The 22685-nt window shown below is 39.6% G+C and overlaps 1 protein-coding gene across 1 annotated transcript in view; it reads left to right on the plus strand.

The window, feature by feature from the left end:
* Positions 1 to 9962: 9962 nt before the first annotated feature.
* LOC102914467 (cytochrome P450 2C70-like) overlaps positions 9963 to 22685 on the plus strand; it is a 50145-nt gene continuing 37422 nt past the window's right edge. The window contains exons 1-2 of the mRNA XM_006986073.4: positions 9963 to 10209; positions 20966 to 21128. Of these exons, the coding sequence (XP_006986135.2) occupies positions 10042 to 10209; positions 20966 to 21128 (331 nt within the window). The 5' untranslated portion in view covers positions 9963 to 10041. The remainder of the gene's footprint in view (positions 10210 to 20965; positions 21129 to 22685) is intronic.

Genomic DNA, 22685 nt, shown 5'->3' on the forward strand with positions numbered 1-22685 from the left:
GTGAAGCATTGTGATTGTCATCAGTCATGTAGCAAAAAAGCAAATAGATACTAAATGAGTTGACTGTAAATTTTTTTCTTTCCTATTATTGTATATCTTATAGTAACTTGTGTAATCCACCATTAATATCACAGAGACTTTGATCACTGTATGTTTGGTTTTATAATTATTTATTTTATGTAGACATAATTAGCATGTGTTCATTTTACAAATTAATAGGATCCACAGTGGTATTTTCATTCAAGAGTCTCATGACCTTTGACAGTCATTCTCTTCCTCTATACTGTGAGATTCTTCATCACTCTTCTCTCTAGTCAGCTGAAAGCAGACGGCATTGTAATGGGAGTAGAAACAATAAGCATTTGGACAACTTCATCATGTAACTTGCTTGTGCTTTCAGTACCTAGCTGGGCTAGATCATACATATATATCACTTCCATTTGATAATAGATGGCTGCTGTGCATGTCCTACTTTATGACATGGTAAGTCAGATAATATTGAGCTATTGATGGGCAGCTCAGGCTGCACAGTGTTTTGGTAGCCCATTGTCAAAAGTTCAGTTTTTAATAATGTCCAATAGCAGGCCAAAAGCTTCTCTTTCAAAGGGAGAATAATTGTCTGCATATGATTGTAAAGACTTACTCCAAAACCTCCAAATTTTTTTTCTGTGATTCTGCCAAAGGCTTCAAACAATATTCCTATCTGCTAATGACATCTCTAGTACCATCTATACTTCTAGATCATATATCCAAGTGACAGAGTGGACTACACAGAAGCCTGCACCTGTTGAAGAGCACTCTTTTGTACCAGGAAACACACAAATCTAGTAGCTTTTGGAGACACTTGGTATAGGAGTCAAAGTTCCACACCCAAGTAAAGAATGTGCTGTATCAAGAGTCAAAAAAGGTCCACTAAATGTTGTCCTTTTTTCTTACTGGTGAGAGAGGCCAGGGAGATGCAATATGTTATGCTTCACATTGGAAGGAATATCTCTATATTATCCACACCACTGAACTCCTAAGAAGTTCACCAAGGTAGAGGGCTCTTAAATTTTGGTTAGATTTATTACCCATTCTATGATGCACAGATATGTTTTCAATGAATCCCAAGTGGTTGTTACTACATGCTTAGATGGTCCAATTATCATAATGTCATCACTATAGGGCACCAAGGTAATATTTTGTAGAAGACACAGATGATCAAGGTCTCTTCTAACCAAGTTATGACACAGGGCTGGAGAGTAAATATATCCTTAAGGTAAAACTGTAAGTACTTACTTCTAAACTTGCCAACTGAAAGTAAATGGCACTCTGTTGGTCTTCTTGGACAGATTCAAAGAAAAACCATTTACTAGATCAATAGCTGCATAATATGTACCAGAATATGTATAAATCTTCACAAGTAAGGACACCACATGTCATTCACAGCTTCAATCAGAGTCATTCCTGATTGAGTTTTTAATATTCAACTGTAATTCTCAACAATCCATCTGTCTTTTTCACTAGCCTGATAGTAGAGCTAATGGGAGATGTTTGGGGAAGCAGCGTGCCTGCATCTTTCAAGTACTTAATGGTGGCACTAATTTCTGCAATTCCTCCAAGAATGTGATAAATTTTGGATTCACAATTTTCCTCGGAAGAGGCAACCTAAAGGCTTCCATTTAGCCTTTCTAACCATAAAAATTCTCACGCCACAGGTCACTGAAGCAATGTGAGAATTCTGCCAATTTCTAAGTATGTCTATACCAATTATACATTCTGGAACTGGGGAAATGGTGACTAAATGAGATTGGGACCCACTGGACCTACTTGGAGTCAGACCACAGCCAATTCTCCTTTTATCCTGATCTCCATAAGCCCCTACATCAACTGGAAGGCCACAACATTTCATGAAATCTCCTGGAATCAGCATCAATTCACAACCAGTATCCAATACACCCCAGAAAGTCTAATTGATTCCTTCCTCCAGTGTACAGTTACCCCTGTAAAAGGCCATCAGCCTTTCTTGGGAAGGACTAGAGAAAGGCAAATTTTAAAACTTTTAGATATTTTATTTAGGTCCTTCCTCAGGGAGATCTGGTCACTCCTTTATTCAAGGGGTTCTTCATCTGCAAACTGGCTCAAGTTTGGAAATTGGTATGGGCTAAGATTCCCTTTTGCCATGATCCAGTGTAGTCTTTTGTCCATTTGTTTGAGAATATTTCCACTTATCTAGATCCAACAAATATTGAGTAGGCTTCTTTTCTATTTCATGACTGGAAACACCACAATGGGTTAACTAGTACCAAAGATCTGTACTAGACACTCTACCATAAATTCACATTTCTTATGCTGACCAGTCCAGGTTAGGTCCTTATGAACAAATATTCCATTGTCTATGCTGTCAGTTGTATTAGTTACAATTACCTTACCTTTTGTGATTTAGTGCTGCCATTTGGCCCCTACTACTAAGGGACCCAATTTAATGCATTGCATTTAATTCACCCAACCCAGCAGCAGCATCTCCAATCCTAAAGTTTGGCCCAAGGAAAGGGGCAACAAGAAAACTATTCAAATATGTTGGTACCCCTCTCACTATTTTGTGTCTTATAGCATTAGTGAAGGGTGTGTCTGCTGGACCTTCATATTGTGGAGGATTGGCTTTTATTCCATGTACCCATGCTAGCATTACAATTTCTCCAAGGCTTAAAATCCCTTGAACACCAAGCTTAGGGATATCAGGCATCTCTTACTCTTTTTCAGTAGGTCATGTTTTGACAAATCCTTCACCCAACCATTCTATCAAACTTGACACCTTCTTTAACAGTGAACTTCCATATTGAACCTAGAATCATCACTTAAATGGGCCATATCAATTACTCACCTTGATCAAGTTTTAGGTTTCTTCCCCCATTATCCAACACTCCTAAAATCCATTGCCACACATATTAACCAAACTTCTGCTTGAATGAATTAGCAAAATCATTAAACTTTTTGGTAGGGTAGCAACCTCCTTGTGGACTACAGTTTCTTCCTCCCCTATAGAAACCTGGTTTGCCTCAAGTTGGTTATACAACTAGAGGCAACTATTGGTGGGTCCTGAGTGACATCAGTATTGTCTTCCCTGGTAGTCCCTTCAGAGAAGGTCACTGCTGGTTTAGCAACCATGAATATTTCAGAAGTTTTGGATGTGAGTACCTTTCTGTTCAGAGTGGAGAGACTACTTCCTCAGGTGAGACAATCCCTTGAGAATCTGAGTATTCAAAGTTCCCAACTTTAATAGGATCTTTCCACACATCTTCAATCCAAGTTACAGTATTTAACTTTTACCAATTAATGGCCTTATTTTAACTGCTGACATTCTTTGAGGCTACAACTTAAATTTTCACTTTAATTCAGCCAATTTTGTGATGAGGGCTTTGGTTTGATTTTCTGCAACTTGAGTTTGTAACTGCCAGAGAGATTTTCTTCCAAAGAACACTTAGAAACCTTTTGACTATTTATGCCCATCTGGAGCCAGACAATTTTATTACCAAGTTTATTGCTGTCCTTTACCATATTCTGAGATATTAGAAGTTGGTTATTAGAAGCTCAGTGGAGCTCATCCCTATCCTTTGTCAATTTACTCAGAGATGCTAGGAACAACCAACCAAGGAGAGGTATTTTCATTATTTCCTCCCAAACTATTAAAAGTTTATTGTACAGCACCACCAAATCCATCTCCACTCCCTAATGGTGAATCAGGATAATCAAATTCACTTATATCCTTAAATTTGTGATATTGTTCATACCACGGGCTTTTAATATTTTCCAAGCTTCCAGGAAAGGCTTCAGTAACTGTAGAGGCTTCAATAATTTTAAGTGTTGGAAATTTAGAAAGCCTGTTTCACATATGAGGCAGGTAAGGCCAAAAGCACTGGTCCACGCCTTAAGCAAACAGAGAGCTCTGACATACACAGTAGTATCCTGACCCAGAGGAGCCTAAAACCGGACCCCGAAGAAGACAACTGCTGATGTAAGACCCAGAGCCAACCAGGAAACACCAAGGCAGCTGGAAGCAGAGTCCACCAAAAAAATACACATATAAATACCTCAGTCCTTTGTTTAATAAATGAGATTGCTTAAAATCTCCCAGAGCCTGTGGCATTTGGTTCTGTGTCTATTCACCCCCTTCCCTTGGGATCAGAGACAGTGGGATCCCAGCTGCAGAGCCAGCAACATTTCTAGTGCTCAACGTGGATGAAACCCTACCTGAGACTTGCACTTTGGGTATTTTCTTTTCTTTATTGCTGGCCAGCTTGCTGTCCTGATTCCTATTACAACTAGGCATTATGACACGCCCCCTTTGGCTGTTTTTCAGTGAGTAGACCTCTTTTCTCAGTTTTCTGTTTTTCGCCACAACGCAGTAATTATTGGGGCGTCTCTCTCTCTCCTGCCAGAGACGGCATATGAAAAGCCTGACATGTTGCCAGTGGAATCTGTGCTGGAGGTACCCGAGAATGAGGACATCAATCCTCCCGGCCTGCCCCACCAGATATTCTGCCTTCCGTGGGCCAGGGAGAGAACAACCCTTGTGTCCCGATGGCAGACTTTATGGCATATGCATGTCATGTTCTCACCCATCCAACTGTTACTGGTTCTTGTGATCCTCCTACTCTATTTGCTCTCTATGATTTTCTTTCTGTCTCCTGCGGTGGTTTCCATGGAATTAGAAATGATATTGAGATTGTGACAATGGCAGGAGTTAAAGCTGCTCTGCAGGTCATGGAAAAACCCAGAAGGCTGGTGGCAGAAAACTGTAGATGGAGTGACATACAGATAGGATAAAAGACAAGAGTTGCCCAGAACTAGTTAGAAGATAACTTGACGAAATCACAGAAGGATGAAGAAGGACTTAAGCTGAGAGGAAGCTGGCAGTCTGGTACCTTAAACCATTGCTTGTCTTTCTGTGCTCTCTGAGAAACCGCAGTAGATGGCCTCTGGGGTGATAACCTCAGATGTTCTGATAATTTTTAACCTGTGAAAGAATAAGCTGGAATGCTTTGGCTTTTTTCCTGGGAACTTTTATGTGCAATCAAGGAGCATGGGTACACTTTGCTGATTTACAAAAAGAACTTTTGAAACTATTGTGAGAACCCAATCACCTGTTGAATTTTCTCATCCCCTATTTCCTTGTATTATTACAATAAAAGACTGGGGTTGGCTTAGATCAGGAGAAGACAGAGAAGATGCACATCTCCAGATCTGACAAGACTTGTCAGCTTGCACCAACTCCTGTGTCCGAGTCTTTCCTTACACCTGCCAGATATCCCCTGCTCTTCGAGAAACTTGGAACTGCTGAGGCTGGCTCCCCAGCACTCTCCCTATCTTTTCGTTCCTTTCTCTGTCTGTTTTGTCTGTAGAGCACACACTGTTAGGTATTAACCTGCCTGGCTTCTGAAACTTGTGGCCGGGCTTTTATTTTTTTTATCCTGTTTATTTTTTCTTTTATTTTACAATACTATTCAGTTCTACATAACAGCCACAGATTCCCTTGTTCTCCCACTTCCTGCCCCCCTCCCCTTCCCCCCAGCCCAGCCTCCATTCCCACCTCCTCCAGATCAAGGTCTGCCCCGAGGACTGAGATCGACCTGATAGACTCAGTCCAGGCAGGTCCAGTCCCCTCCTCCCAGATTGAGCCAAGTGTCCCTGCATAAGTCCAGTTTTCAAACAGCCAACTCATGCAATGAGCCCAGGACCTGGTACCACTGCCTAGATGCCTCCCAAACAGATCAAGCCAATCAACTGTCTCACCTATTCAGAGGGCCTGATCCAGTTGGGGGCCCCTCAGCCTTTGGTTCATAGTTCATGTGCTTCCATTCGTTTGGCTATTTGTCCCTGTGCTTTATCCAACCTTGGTTTATATGAGCAGGCTTTTGTTTTTACAGAGGTTGTAAATCCCCTGATACTTCCTCAAGGTGTTGGGAACATTTGTTTGTCCTTGATTTCTGTTTCTCTCACTGCCAGAGACCCCCAGCTCAGAGCCCTTTATTTTTCTTTTTCTTTTTTGTATTTATTTATTTGAAAAAAATCATATATGTATATATATTTATATGCAACGTGTCTTGTAATTCATATCTGACTCCATTTCTCCTATTCCTTTGAGGTCTCTCAACATACTTCCCTCCCAACTTTTTTTTTCTTTTTTTTTTCATTTTTCTTTATTAAGAAATTTTCTACTCACTCTACATACCACCCACAGATCCCACCTCCTCCTCCCACCCCCCCCCCAGCCCTCCCTCTCAAGCCATCCCACATCAAATCCCCCAAATCAAGATCCCCCATGAGGAGTCCACAGAGCAAGGCACACTGAGCCTAGGCAGGTCCAAGCCCCTCCCACACTGCACCAAGGCTGCACAAGGCACTGGGCTCCCAAAAGCCTGCCAGTGCACCAGGGACGGATCCCAATGCCCCTGCCTGGGTGCCTTTTTAAAGCCTTAGTTCAGACCAGGGAAATAAGAGTTAAAACTTCCCATCTGGAAAAATTTTGGAGCGAGGCTTCTGTTATAGCACACTGGACATTGCCTGAAAACATCTGGAATCCATCAGTAGGGCTGCCGGTCCTCTTTTTAACTAGGAAACAAGAAGTGCAGGAAGGAAAAACATTCCAAGCAGCCTTTGTCCCAATGCTTTTGGGAATCATAGCTTGTACAAAATCAGGCTTTATAGAAGAAGTCCTCTGGTCCTTTAATGACCATTGTGAGGAACAAAAATCCTCCTCATTGTCCCTCATCTCCCCACTGCGTTACAAGGGCCTTATCTCAGATGGGGAAGAGAATACTCCACAGACATCACCTTCCTCCAAGAAAATACCCAGGAAATCCATCCTTAAGGGCAATGAACTACGATGTACTGTTTATCCCTGGGGAAACTTAGAGGATACCTCTCCACCCTCTGTTTCCCATTGCCCCTCAGGAATAACTGAGACCACCAAGCAGGACAGTCCTCAGTTTAAATTCTCTGATTACCACCCAAACAATCCTTTTGCATTTACAGTTAATGTTGGGGTCAATGCAGCTACTCAGCCGTGGGTTCCTACCCTTCTAGCTGATCTTTCCTTGATTCGTAAGGCTACCAATGAGTCAGGCCTTGACTTGCCATATTTTGAACAGTTACTACAACAGTGGGCAATGAATTTACAAAACTATTATGATTGATCACATTTAATGAAAGCTGTATTAGACCCCACAGTTTTTCTTAACTGGTTAGCAGCATATGAAGAACAAGCTGAAGCACAGACACACCTAAATATTTAATATAATATTGCTATATCCCTAGACATGCTGACTGGCAGGGGCCAATATTTTAGTCATGACCCAAGCACAAATTGGCCTGCATGCCTGTTTTCAGCAGGTCTCTGAAATTGCATTTAAAACTGATAAGGCCTTTTATGAGGAAATAGTAACACATGACAAGACAGGTCAATCTGGTAGAAATTCTAGCCTTCACTCCCAATTCTAAGGACCACTGCCCCCTGCATAGGTATAAATATTCTAAGGCCAATGCCACTAAACTGTACATCACAGAAGCCTGTGTGGGCGGACCAGTGGCCTATTAAAGAGCCCAAACTATCAGAACTGAGAAAGTTAGTTGAAGAGCAGTTGTCACTGGGCCCCTTAATTTCTCTCATTGCTCTCCAGCATTGGCTGTTAGGCCTATGTTTGGCAGCTGGCCACTATGTGGACCCAATGCTTACTTGGATATGACAACATTCCTATTTTAATGGGAGGAGCTTATTTTAATGGATCCTTTACTGCTAATGAATCATTTGAGTCCTGCATTTCTATTAAACAACAAAAGAATTTTACCTTCAAGGGCACACCCATCCACGTAAAGACCCCCTTTTCTTTATATTAACCAATTCTTCACAGCCTGAGATGAATTGCACTGAGACAAAATGCTGGTTCAGTGCCTGCTGGATTGCAAATTAGGCCCTTCATGCAGAGTTGGTACATACTCCTGCTTTCATCTGGATACCACTAAATAACGTGACACAATGTCATAGAATGGAATTGACTGAATAAACCAAAATAAAGAGACTTTGGAAGAACAGCAGCTATAACTGCCACTATTCTGCTTGCTGTGGCAGGTGGTGCAGCAGCCACAGCCTCCCTGGTTCAAATGGGAGCCACCACCTCTACACTTAATATGGCCACAGAAGAATCAGCCTGAGCATTAAGCACTCAACAGCTGATTAGTTCCCATTTCCAGTCAGCTAAACTCAATTTACAGCAACAACTAGATTTATTGGATGAAGAAATCCAGACATTAAGATGCCTGGTAAGAGGAAATTGTGATCCCCAATTTTCCTCCTTTTATTTAACCTCTTACTCGGTCTCAAATATGACACAAGCCAGGAGTAAATTAAGGGAAATCATATTGGGATCATGAAGCCAAGAGTTCTTAAACCTTTCAGTATAATTCTCTAATGAAATCTTAAGCTGAACTCCACACATGTGAAACCACTGGAGGTGTCTACAACATTCTTTGCTCAAATTTGGAATCACATAAAATTTATCTTAGACCCTTCAAAAATTATAGTATGGGGAATGATAGGGGGAATGATACTCTTAATAATTCTGTTGCTTGAGTGTTTCTTAAATGTTTCATGGCAGCGCTGCATCAACAAAACCACCCTTGAATTGCCAATGGCTCTGGAACACCCTGATCATCGCCCCCTTAAAGAAGTAATAAGAGCTTGGCTCACAGAAATTCTTGATGCCTCTGTCTAATGCTCTTGCACCCTAGGCATTTTCCAGGGGAACCACCCTCCTAGGGCTGATAGCCAGAGATGGTTAAGAGCCTGTTAGGCAGGCCAATCTAAGACAGCCACAGTCACCATGTTGGAGACCCCTTAGGTAGGAAAAACAAGATTAGAGCAAAGGACTCTAATTCCCACTAGTGGCCACAAAATAAAATAAAAAGGGTGATATGGGGCAGGTAAGGCCGAAAGCACTGGGCCATGCCTTAAGCAAACAGACATGTGCAGTAGTATCATGGCCCAGAGGAGCCTGAAACTGGACCCCCAAGAAGACAACTGCTCATGTAAGACCCAGAGCCAACTAGGAAACAGTACAGCAGCTGGAAGCAGAGCCTGCCAAAAAATACACATATCAATACCTCAGTTTTTTGCTTATTTAAATGAGATTGCTTACAACCTCTCAGAGCCTGTGCCATTTGGTTCTGTATCTATTCACCCCCTTCCCTTGGGATCACAGACAGTGGGACAGCAGCTGCAGAGCCAGTAACACACATACTTAAAAGATTCATCTTTATAATTCTGTTTCTCTAGAACCACTTCTGGTACCAAAATCTGTATTAGTTAGGGTTCTAGAGTAATAGAACTTATAGAATGATCCTTTCTATCATAATAGATTGAGATTTTTTTTGGAATAATTTATAGACTGGGGTCCAGCTAATCCAACAATGGTTGTCTGTGAACAGAGAGTTCAATAATCCAGTAGTTGTTCAATCCACAAGGCTAGATGTTTCAACTGTTCTTCAGTATACACTTGAATCCTAAAGAAGTAGGCTCTAATGCCAGTGAAGGAGTAGGCTTGCTAGCAAGGTGAGGGCAAGCAGACAAAGAGCATAAATTTCCTTATTCCATGTCCTCATATAAATTTCCAGTAGAAGATGTGGCCCAGATAACGGTTTTTGTCTTTTAGACTTAAGATCTTGATTAGAAGTGGATCTTCCTACTTCAATTTAAGCAAAAAATACTTGTGTGTCATCTATTTCTGGATTTTAGCTAATTCTAGATTTAGTCAAGTTGACAACCAAAAATAGTCATTATAGATAGTATTTGTTAAATTATAGTAATTCACATTACAGTCTGAAGAAGGGAGGGTTATGTTGAAATGGCAACACAATGTTGGGAAATGGGAAGTTTTGTTTATACAAACCTATGTTTACTGAAGATAAAGAGATCTCATCCAAAGTCCAAATAGTTTATTTCTTTGGAGCTGCATTTATAAACTCTTGGAGTGGAAGCTTTCCAATGCATTCATTCAAAGTGTACCAATGGCTCTTTTTATAATCTTGGGGATTTGCCTTTCTTGTTTGAGTCTTTTTTTCCTATGGAATCAACACCATGGCAAAGGGAAGCTCCCACCTGGACCCACTCCTTTTCCAATTGTTGGAAATATTTTACAAATGGATATGAAAAATATCGTCAAGTCTCTGAACATGGTAAGTGTGATTAACTTCCTTTCAGTGATTTTCAATGAGTAAATGATATACATCCTTAGTATTATGAAGTTTATGAGCCCTGGGAAAAGATTATAGACTCAATTCATTTATATTGAGAAAAAAGTATTGATTATCAACTAGCAGGATGACAACTTTAAAGCTGAATCCCAGGCATGTCATGATGAGGGGTATACAGAAGGGTTGTTTTTTTTTGTTGTTTTTTTTTTTTAAGTAAAACCACAAAGAGACCTTCAATATCTATGCAAGCAAGCAAAAACTTCTCTGTTCTGCCAAATTGAAAGGTTAATGAGACTCAAAACAATCTCTGAATATATGTATAAGAAAGTTACAGAAGCCAAAAAGCAATTAGTCATATCATAACAAGTAGATGGTCATGGCTGTGTATTTCTTGGTGGGGATCATTCAGTCATGGTTATTGGAAGCTTATGTTTCAGGAACTGGAGTTAGGGACAAACATCTAATGAGTCCCTACCATAAAATGGAGTTTCTTTAGCTAATATAGTCTCACATGGCTCTAGACCATATGAATCATATCACTGATTCACATTTATGTAGAGCTAAAGGTTAATGTTTTAATTGTGTTGAATTTTTTTGTTTGTTTGTTTTTTGAGGTAGTCTTTCTCTTATGTAGCTTTGGTGCCTTTCTTGGAACTCATGCTATAGACCAGGCTGGCCTCGAACTCACAGAGGTCCACCTGCCTCTGCCTCCCAAGTGCTGGGATTAAAGGCATGCACCACCACCCCCCGGCTGACTTTTTTATATATGTGCTTACCCAGTTTATGATGCAAGAACCTATGGTAACATTAATAATAACAGGAAAGGAATTTAGTCCATTACATTCCCCACTGACTATAGGAAAATGAGTTAGGAAATTTAATTTTAGGGCCCCTGAGAGCTATAGTGTTTGACACTGATTTTTTACAAATGATGCATACAAATAGGATGTGTAAAGTGGAGAGGCAGAGAAAATAAACTTTTGTTTTTCCCAGGTAAAATTTGGTGGCCACAAAGTAATCCATTTAATCGGATGCAAGCCCCCTTCTTGAGTAATTTTTTTTTGTATGCTTTTGTTACTCTCCCATTTTAACAAGTATTTGTGATACTGAAGGATCCTGGAAGCAGCATGCGCTTTGGTATGCTAATAGATATCACAGAGAGTCATTTGTCTCTTTGACAGTGATAGGGAAATGGCTTCTTTCATAGAAGGGAACTAGTTTCCCATGGACCTAATATTCCAGCCCTTTTTGGAGAGGAGCAACAACATACATATTTCAGTAATTGCTTCTCAACTGAAATTAGGACATTATTGTCAGAGCCTAGAAAAATTCAATTGCTGGTTAAAGGCTGGACAGGGCAGGGTACATCTGAATTGCTGCCCAGGTTCTGTTTGAATACCTGGGGTCAGTGAAGTGCACATAGCTTTCACAAGTCTGGAATGCTGGCCCAAAGCTGGGGCTCAAGCAGGCAGGAAATTTCACCAGAAGCATTTTAGTTACAATGGTTTTTAGCAAGTTCAGGACTGGCTGATTCCAAAGAACTCCCTGAGTCTGTTGTGTTTGGAGCAGTTTGCAATCTTTAGTAGATTGGAAATCTGCTGAGACAGATACAGACTAGGGATATTGATTTTATCTTGGGTGCACATTTGAAACCTCTAGGCCAGTGGTCCTGGTAATTGGGGGCATGGAAGAAGTCTCAAGATCATGGGGAAAATCCATATTTCTGCCAAGATTATAATGGACTAAACTTCTGGACCTATAATCCAGCCCCAATTAAATGCTTTTCTTTATAAGAGAGGCTATGATCATGGTGTCTCTTCATAGCAATAAAACCCTAACTAAGACAGAAGTTAGTACCAGGAGTGGAACATTGTTGTTCTGACCACTTCTTGTTTGGAGGAATTTGAACTTTGGACTTAGGGTTAGGAAAGCAGTGGAGTGCTTTAAGTACTTCTTAATGGGCCATATTAGTAGGAGCATGGAAGACAGTGGTGCTGAGGGTGATTTGGAATGTGGGGATCTGGAACAAGAAGTTTCAGAGGAGAAGAATTTTAGTAAGCTGCCCAAAGATCTTGTGATATTTTGGTGGAGAATGTGACTGCTCTTTGTCCTTGCCTGAAGGGTCTGTCTGAGGCTAAAGTAAAGAGATTTGGAGTAATTCTGTTGGCAGAGAAAAATCTCAAAATAGCCTAATATTGACTCTATCATGTGGTTATTAGTATTCACTCCTTTTGTTTTACTTTTTTTTATTAAGAAAATTTTTTGCAGGGCAGTGGTGGTGCATGCCTTTAATCCAAGCACTTGGGAGGCAGAACCAGGCAGATCTTTGTGAGTATGAAGCCAGCCTGGTCTACAGAGCAAGATCCAGGAAAGGTGCAAAGCTACATAGAGAAACCCTGTCTCAAAAAAACAAAAAAAAAGAAGAAAAAGAAAAATTTTTATTCATTTTACATACCAATCAAAGATCCCCCCTTCCCTCCTCTCGCCCCATCCAGCCTCCCTCTCCCAACCCCCATTCTCTCCTATAAGAATGTAAGGCCTCCCTTACAATACAAAGAATCAATGAAACAAAGAGCTGGTTCTTTGAGAAAAATCAACAAAATAGACAAACCCTTATCCAAACTAACCAAAAGGCAGAGAGAGAGAGAGCATCCAAATTAACAAAATCAGAAATGAAAATGGAGACATAACAACAGACAATGAGGAAATCCAGAGAATCATCAGGTCATACTTCAAAAACCTGTACTCCACAAAATTGGAAAATCTAAAAGAAATGGACAATTTTCTGGATAGATACCACATACCAAAGTTAAATAAAAACCAGATAAACAATTTAAATAGACCAATACCCCTAAGGAAATAGAAACAGTTATTAAAAGTTTCCCAACCAGTAAAAACCCAGGGCCAAATGGTTTCAGCCCAGATTTTCAAAGAAGAGCTAATACCAACACTCTTCAAATTGTTCCACATGTTAGAAACAGAAAGAATATTACCAAACTCCTTTTATGAGGCTACAGTTACTCTGATACTCTAACCACACAAAGATGCAACAAAGAAAGAGAATTACAGACCAATCTCCCTTATGAACAATTTTTATATACTAATTAGTTGGTAACAATAACTTTCAAGAACTAGAAATTTGTATTACATTGTTAAATAAGCTGTATAAATATAATATCTTAAACAAGAGTAGAAATATATGTACAGTATTTTCTAACAAAATCAATCTCAAATTTGTATCAATATACATAATTTGTATACAATAAGCAAACTCCAATCCAATGTAAAATATTTAAAACTAGTAGTTGCTTTCTAAAAGTAGATTCAATAATCTACCTTTTTATTTTATCATATCTATATTCTCTTTTTTTTCTTTTCAGAGTAAATTTAATAATCTACCCTTTACACATCATTTCTATATCTTTTTTTCAGTGTAGATTCTCTAATCTACCTTTTATCTTATCAGATCTATATCCTCTTTTTTGTTTTATTTTTTTTAAACAAGAACCCCAAATCTAATTTCCTTTGTTTAGCCTATTTCCTCACCATTAACAATTAACAACTTGTAACCAACCATCCTAAACAATGACAATTATCCATAGTCCATTGAAATGGCAAAACTCACCTATCTCACTTCTTGGGAATGTGGACATTGTGTTCTTAAAATTACTTTCTGCTGTGTGGGGGTGGGCATCTTTAGAGAATCCTGAAAAGAAAATTTTTGGGTTACTCATCAAATCCTAGGAGAGTTAGGTGTATCATTTGTTCAGTCTCTGAATAATGGAAAAGTGCAGGGCTTGTCTCAAGTCCTTGCTTGAGTAGTCTGTAAGGCTGAATCATCTCAGCTAGCCATCTGGACATTGTCCTGAACAGTTTGTAGTCCAAAGCCAATCTTTGGGTGGTGAGTGTCATCATAGGCTATTAACCTGATGGAATCATCATTGTGGAGTCAAATCATGTTTTTGGAGACTTTGGATTCACTTTTAGGCATGGTCATGATTCATTGCAGAAAATCATTTTCATAGGATATTTTTTCTGGATGATTTGTCCTTTTTCTTCAGATGTCTCATTTGTCCAGTGTTCTTCAGATTCCTTAGCTGGATGCCTTCATTCTCCTGAAAGACAAAAACAAAACCCTTCCCCAACCCCAACTTTGGGGAGGTTCTACATCTAATCTTTATCAATTTTGATTTATATTTATTCTGAATTTTTTGTTCTCTTTTCTATAGCTGTTCTATCTCCCTGAGCAGTATGGTTTTTTACAATAAGCATTACATTCTTTAACTGCTCTGGGAAGAGATTTTTTTCTACAGTGGCAAGAAAGGACTGAAACAAATTTGTCATGGGGTCTTTTGAGAGGCCCCTCAGGGAGTTTCCCAATTGCAAAGGCAAAGGATTAACTTATCTGCCCCTTGTTGATCTACACTCATTAATCCAGTGTTTGCCTTTGCCACACCTTCTGCATAATCCAGAAGGAAAAGACATTCTGTTGCCATTGTTCCTTGAAAAAAACATTGTTTCTAGGAATGCCCTGTTTATAGTCCCTTTTTAGGTGACTTTTTTTTATGACAGTTGAAACATCTGACATTACTATTTTTCTTTAAATCTCTGGAAATCACTTCTTCTATCCAAGTATCAACATGGTCATGAGATTCAATATTAATTGTATCTAGGATTCATTCCTCCAAAGGTGCTGATCTTGCCTTTAATGGCCTAATTATCCTTTTGCATTGTGCATTGGCATTTTCAAAAGCCAAAGATTCAATTATTACCTATCTAGCTTCTGAATTTGGTGTCATTCTATTTACTGCTGGAAACAATCTTTGTAAGAAATCAGTGAAGGTTTCTTTTGGGCCCTGTATAACTTTTGTAAATGACTCAATTTTCTTTCCTATTCTCCAATTCTGTCCCAAGCATTCAAGGTTGCCATTCAGCATAAAGTCAAGGTATGGTCATCATATAGAGATTGCCTTTCTACATTAACATAATCTCCCTCTCCAAGAAGTTGATCTTGGGTGATTTCTATACCTCTAGCCCTATTTCATTGTTCAGTGGTCTTAACCTCATCCTTCCACCAGGTCCTCCATTGTAATTGGGGATCAGCTTCTAAGACAGTTGTAACCAAATCTCTCCAGTCTTAAGGGATTATTCTATTACAAGTAGACATGAGTTTAACATCTACATCTGGTTCACAAATGGGGAATGCATGCCATATGAGACTATAGCTTCTTTGAATCTCCTCAAATCTAACATTTGCAATGGAGTTCAGTCAGCTCTTACACAGCCTTGAGCATGTGGCAGTTCCTGTAAGGTTACTGGATAGATTAAGGTTGGTTGTTTGAAAGCCTTAGGCTGTTTCTCTGTAGCCATACATTGCAATGCTGAGATTTGTTCACCTTTAAATTCCTCTGTCTGGGTCTGAATTTCTCTACGATTTTTTTTTTTTTTTTTGGTTTTTCGAGACAGGGTTTTTCTGTGTAGCTTTGTGCCTTTCCTGGAACTCACTTGGTAGCCCAGGCTGGCCTCGAACTCACAGAGATCCGCCTGGCTCTGCCTCCCGAGTGCTGGGATTAAAGGCATGCGCCACCACCGCCCAGCCTCTATGATCTGTTTTAACAAGTTTTTCTAAATTTTTATCTTGGCACTTACATTAATGAACTTTTTTAATGATAAAACAGAAATATTTGTAATTAACATTACATAAATCCCATCTATATTAATTATCCTCTCATTTAATTGTTCCATTTTCAGACTATCAATTGTATTATCAAACAGAGGCAAAATTCCCTGCATTGTAAAAATGTTTCTCATTTTTAATGTGGGAAAACATTCCTTTTTAACCTAATTTCTCCCTTCAAGAAATCCCAATTGTCTCACCAAATATGCCGACAATGACAATTCAGATATGAGGCTGACTGCTTCTGCATAGAACAGTAGAAGCCTGGGTGGGTTTCAAGGCAGCTACCTAGTATGATAGCAGCCCAAGATGGGGATCCAGGGAGAGCCCATAACCCACCAGGGAAAAAGAAGCCAAACATCCAGCTGTCTGCACAAGGGTACACAAGAAAGCAACTAACTCCTATGGATTTTGAAGCCCCCAAAGGTAATGGAGTTTGCTGCAGAGAGTCTGCAACAAAAACTTTGCCAGGAGGTTAGGGACTCTGGCCCATGTGGCATGGAGACTCCAGCCTCATGCAGCTCAGACCTCAGCCAAGGTCTGCAAGGCCACAAGCAAGTGGCTTTTTCAGGAATCCATTCCCCACAAGTTGGACAACAGATGTTGTTAGAATCTTTGATGGTCTTTTAATGAAAAAAAAAAAAAAAAAAACCCAGAGCCAGATACCAGGGTGAAAGATGAAAGGTCAGAGAAACAGAACAGTCAGCCACTAGTTATTACCTCTATGAAATCCTAAGCCTAAAGACAGTGAGTTCGTGTTTCCTCATGCCTTATATATCTTTCTCTGCCCTGCCATATTACTTCCTGGGATTAAAGCATATGTGCTTCCCAAGCAAAGGCACGAGATTTCAAGTGCTGGGATTAAAGATGTATGCCACCACTGCCGGGCTCTCTGAGTAAACTAGTGGCTGTTTCTGTCATCTGATCCTCAGGCAAGTTAATTAGGGTACACAATATATCACCACAGGCAACCAAGACAGTCTGCCTTGTGGAAATCCTAAAAATGTAGCATGCAGCTCAGAGGTGATTGGGCTGTGATCAGTCTGACTGTCATCTCTGCAACGAACTTGAAAACATAAGTCTAATAGAAAAGATAAGAGCATGAAAAGACAACACAACAACAGAATCTGGGAGACCAAATGAACTCTATCATGTGGTAGAGTTCCTTCATTCCTATACCCAAACCAGAAGGACAAGAGGGAAACACCTCTGTTATGGAAACTGGATCAATGATTGCATCCAATCACACCTTTCCCTCTCCAAATGTCCAGACTCCAAAAAAGAACAGAACAACTCATTGATCTGTCAGAGCTTCAGAATTATGTTACCTGGAAAATTTTGTTTTGTTTTGTTTTCAAGTTTGCAAATGTGGAGTAGTTGAAATCTAGTCTCCCTGGGGCCTATCTAGCCCACTTTTGACTTCCTCTCTCAGGGGCCTATCTCCTATTGATTTTGGGCAGCCTTTTAGCCTGGGTTTCAGAATACATAAGTCTACCAGGGCCTGTCCTAAACCCCATGCCTGAGTCTAGGCTGTCATAAGGATCTTGCTGGGGCATCCAAATGTTACAGAGTTTGTGACCCCTGGAAAAGGACCATAGACTCAATCCAATTATAAGTGAAAGATTTCTTGATTAGCTGATAGAAGGACAATAACCACAATGTTGAATCTCAGACATGCTATGAAGGAAGGGATGAGGAAGGATTGTTTTTTAATGTAAAAATCACAAGAAGGCCTTTAATATCTATGCAAGTAAGAAAAATTGGTCTGTTCTACCAAGTTGAGAGGTCATGTGACTCAAAACAATATTTGGGTATCTAAGTAAGCAAGTTACAACTCCCCAAAAGCAGTTAGTCATATCATAACAAATAATATGGTCACAACTGTAAATTTCTGGGTTGGGGGTTCACAGAGTCAGGGTTACTGGGAACTTACCATTCAGGGACTGGAGTGAGAGACAAGTGGCTAGTGGGTACCAAGATGGATGTCTAGCATAAAATGGAGTTTCTTTCCCCACTACACTTAGTACTAAATAATATGGGCTCCTAAATTCCACTCAGATGTTACCAGGGGCCAAGAAGAAAAGCTTAGCACTTGGGGTTTCGACTGACTAGTTTTAACCATTTGTCTTAAAACAGATATAGGTATAGAGGTTAACAGTATGACAAGGAAAGGTATTTTCATATCACTGTAGCCACTCTGACAGAGAAAGACTCAGTGGCTTTCTTTGGGTTGACAGTTTTGAGGTTTTTTACAGGTGAAAAAAAAGGCAAGACTTTAGGGATTTTCACATCATAGTCTTACTTATCAGTGTTGAGGAAGTTTCTGGTTCCTGAGGGTAGGGGATGATGCTCATCTCATACTGGGAAAACTGATTTCATTTTTGTCCAGGAGGTTACTAAACTAAGGGGAAACCTCCTGTGATTCTAGATGGGGTACTTTGATTCCCATGATGTTGCTACCCTTATTTAGGGAGTATATCCTTCACAGAGTGAGCTGTCTGCAGAGAACTACTGTTCCTGGTGGTTTAGGATAATAACTAAAGGATTTCAGGATCACTGTAGAGGCTCTATAACAGAACCTGTGAGCTTGAAAAGACCTTAGTCATGTCTATGGCTTCAACCTTGAAGCAGGAGGACTGGCCACTTTAGATAAACACTTGAATGCTTACCTATAGAGTCCAACAGGAATTGAACCACCGTATAAGGTAAGGGGGCATGTACATTCTGAAGGCAGAGTGTTAGGTTTTGTACTGCTTTTAGTTACTCATCAGATATCTGAAGGCCCAAGTGAAGAGTGACAGTATGTGTATATGATGTGGATACATGTGTGTGGATATGTGTGTTTGAGTGGGTGCACATGTGTCACATTGAGGAGCAATCAGAGGATGACACTGGGTTTGTGTCTATTTTCCACTTTATTTAAGACAGTGCCTTTGTCACTGGTGTGTATCTGTCACTACTGTGTGTTTCTGGCTCAATGGCTCTGAGCTTCTGGGGATTCTCCTCTCTGTTTCTCTTGTCACGAGAGTGATAAGATTGCCTATGTCTGTGACTGTGCTTTGCTTTATGTGAGCACAGTAGGTGCTTTATGCATGAAACCATTTCCCCAGTCCAAGAATGGAAAAACATTTTTAAGACAAACCTAAGAATAATATATGGATCACCTTAGAAAAAGTAAATATATGAGTTTTCCTGAGTAAACTGGGGGCAATAGAGGGAAATAGAGGGTAGAGGATAGGTGATGAGAACATAAGGGAGCAGGATGTTCATGCTGGAACAGGAACCGAGTGGGAGAGTAATGAAAGAGATACATTGATAGAGGGAGACATCATGGGGATGGGGAGAAACCTGGTGCTAGGGAAGTTCCAGGAATCCACAACGATTACTCCATCTTAGACTACTAGTAGTAGTAGATAGGGTACCTGAGCTGGCCTACCCTGGTAATTAGATTGGTGAATGCCCTAACTGTCATCATAGAGCCTTCATCCAGTAACTAATGGAAGCAAATGCAGAGATTCACAGCCAAGCACCAAGCTGAGCTCCAGAAGTCCAGTCAAAGAGAGAGAAGAGAAATTCTATGAGAAAGAAGCATCAAAATCATTATGGGGCAAGCTAGTGTGAACTCACAAACTTTAGAACAACAATTGCAGAGCTGGACTAGGCCCTCTGCATAAGCAATATAATTGTGTAGCTTGGTCTGTTTAAGGGGCCTCTGGCAGTGGGATCAGGATCTATCCCTGGTGCATGAGTTGGCTCTTAGGAGCCCATTACCTATAGTGGGACTTCTTGCACAGCCTTGATGCAGGGGGCAGAGGCTTGGACCTGCCTCAACTGAATATACCAGGCTTTGCTGACTCCCCATGGAAGGCTTTACCTTTTCTGAAGAGGGGGTGGGACTGGGATGGGGGAAGCTGGGAAAAGTGGTAGGAGGGATAAGAGGGGGATCTGTGGTTGGTATGTAAAATGAATAAAAATTTCTTAATTAAAAAAAAAGACAAACCTGGGCAGCTGGCAAAGTTTCGCTCTACATAATGCTAGAAGGAAATGGGGTCCAGGAGGTGATTTTTTACATTCTCAGGGTCAGAACAGTCTCTGTTCACATCCTGTCCAAGGTCCTTTTTCAGTAAAGCAATTATTCTCTGATAAACTGCAGTGCAAATGAAACTGTGTTGAATTACAAAAATCTGTTGATTTATAAGTCTACATTTTTTCTAGAGGATATATTTATTTGAAGCCAAAGACATAACTAAGGATTCAGGAATTTTGAATTATTATCATGTTTTCTGGATGAAAATGAGTCAATGGCTGCTGTATCATTGATTCAGGTGGCAGCAGTCATTCCCTAAAGTCTAATGGAATGACCAGAAATCTATCTTTTCTCTGAGACAGCCAATCACCGGAGGACTTACTGCCACTATAGCAATTCTTCCTGGGCTGGATACTCAGAATTAACTGGTGGCTTGGGGCAAGTTTTAAAATCTCTCTGAGCTTTAGTTTCTATTTCTTTAACATGTAATTATTCCTCACAGGTTGCTTGACTGTGTTTACATTTAATATTAACGAATCTCTGCTTGGCACCATGCTCTGTGCATGCAACTGATTGTAAGGGTGATTGGAATGTATAAAGCCTTATATAAGGTTCAGTCTGGAGAGCAGACGGTCCCTCCTGCTGTGTTCAAAGTACTGTTAAAACTCAGAGACCTTATCATAAAGGATGACATAAAAATGGATGATAGGAGATGATTATTAGTTTATAGGTGGAGCAACAGAGAGTGATACATTATACTCAGGAAAAAAATATTGTTTATTATAAGAGCAGACAGGAAGAGAAATGTGATACAAATGTAGGTTTGACAGGGAAAGGAAAAAAATTGAGCAAATATGTTGCATAGAAGAATAGTAGTAACAACAATGTTAGAAGACCATAATCATAGTGGCTGTTTAAGTGAAATTTCTTATTAAATTACTGGGTCTAAAATTAATTAGTAGATAAATATTAAAATGTCTCTTCATTATGAATAAATATATTTTCTCTCGTTATCATCCCTGTTCTGTTTCCAGCTAGCAGAAGAGTATGGCCCTGTATTCACTGTGTATCTGGGCATGAAGCCCACAGTGGTGCTGCATGGATATGAAGTATTGAAGGAAGCTCTGGTTGACCGGGGAGATGAGTTTTCTGACAAAATGCAATCATTATTACCCAGTAAAGCCAACCAAGGATTAGGTATGGCTGTGTTGGGGCAAAATCAGAACTGTATATATTAAAATGAAGCTATATAGGCAAGGAAACAGAAACTAGAAGTGTTTATAAGTCCTTGAATAATTTTGTAAAAATTGAAAATTATTGAAAGATACATATGAAGAGGATTTCTTTATGTCATATTTGTGCTGCCTTTGCTCTAATTTTTAATCCCACTGCTCTCTCCCATTCCTGGCCCTCTTACCAATTCCCAAAAGCCCCATCTCTGCTTTTATATATTATATTATTCTTTCTTTTAACCTCTCCTTTTGATCTTTTCTTCCTCTCTTGTGGTATTTCTTCTCTCATTACACACACTTATAAACACACACATGCACACAGATACACACCTGCATGCATTCACACACACATACCTTGAGGTTCTCTATAACAAAAAATGAGGTATTGTTCTAAAGATTCTGGCTTCTTTTACTTGAAATAATTCTTTATAGTTTCTTCCATTTTGCTGTAAATGTGATATCATTTTTGTTTATGTTTGGACAAATTTTGATTCACATACATTAATAGACTTTAATAGCATTTTGTGTTCTACTTTAGTACATACTTATAGCATCCACTGTCTATTTATAAATTCCTGCTCCTTTTTCTTAGCTTTCACCATCCTCCCTTCCCTCTAGCGATTGCTAATGAAATGTATTTTTCACAAGGGATCATTAAACCACTTTCTAAACTGATTAACATTATACATATTGTCCTCATCAAACATTAAGTTCAAACTTGTTACTAAGGCATACTATTTTATGTTACATGCAGTAAACATAATGACATAGATACTGAGACAAAAGAAAGGAAAAGAAAAGTGACAAAATATCCAAGTCACCAAATATTATGCCTCATGTACTGAAGCATAAGTCTATAGTGATTTTAAGAGTGTGTACAGTGTGGTAACCAGCATAGATATGAATATTTTATGGCCTGTGATATGGATCTAGATCAGTGATTATCAATATGTGGGTTGTGACCCCTTTAGAGGTCAAATATCAGACACCCTTTATATCAGATATTTATATTACAATTCATGACAGTAGAAAAATTACAATTATGAAATAGCAATGGAATAATTTTATGGCTGGGTGTCACCATAACATGAGAAACTGTCTTAAAGGGTCATAACAAACAGGAAGGTTGAGAACCACTGATCCAGATGATTTTAAAATGTGTATAGTGTGGGAACCAGTATAGATACAAATATTTCCAGACTTGTATCCAGTCTTTTATTTTAAAAAATCATGAGGGATATTTGAATATAGTGGCATAGTAAACAAAGCATAACCATACTCTGTTGCTAAAAGTTTTCTTTGTAGCTTGAGTTTTCCTGCCTTGCCCACAGTCAGGACAAATCTTTGTCTCCCGCCAATCCCACAGCCGCTCAGACCCAACCAAGTAAACACAGAGACTTATATTGCTTACAAACTGTATGGCCATGGCAGGCTTCTTGCTAACTGTTCTTATAGCTTAAATTAATCCATTTCCATAAATCTATACCTTGCCACGTGGCTCGTGGCTTACCAGCATCTTTTC

Source organism: Peromyscus maniculatus, chromosome 1 (assembly GCF_049852395.1).
Source record: "Peromyscus maniculatus bairdii isolate BWxNUB_F1_BW_parent chromosome 1, HU_Pman_BW_mat_3.1, whole genome shotgun sequence".
NCBI classification, from domain to species: Eukaryota; Metazoa; Chordata; class Mammalia; order Rodentia; family Cricetidae; genus Peromyscus; species Peromyscus maniculatus.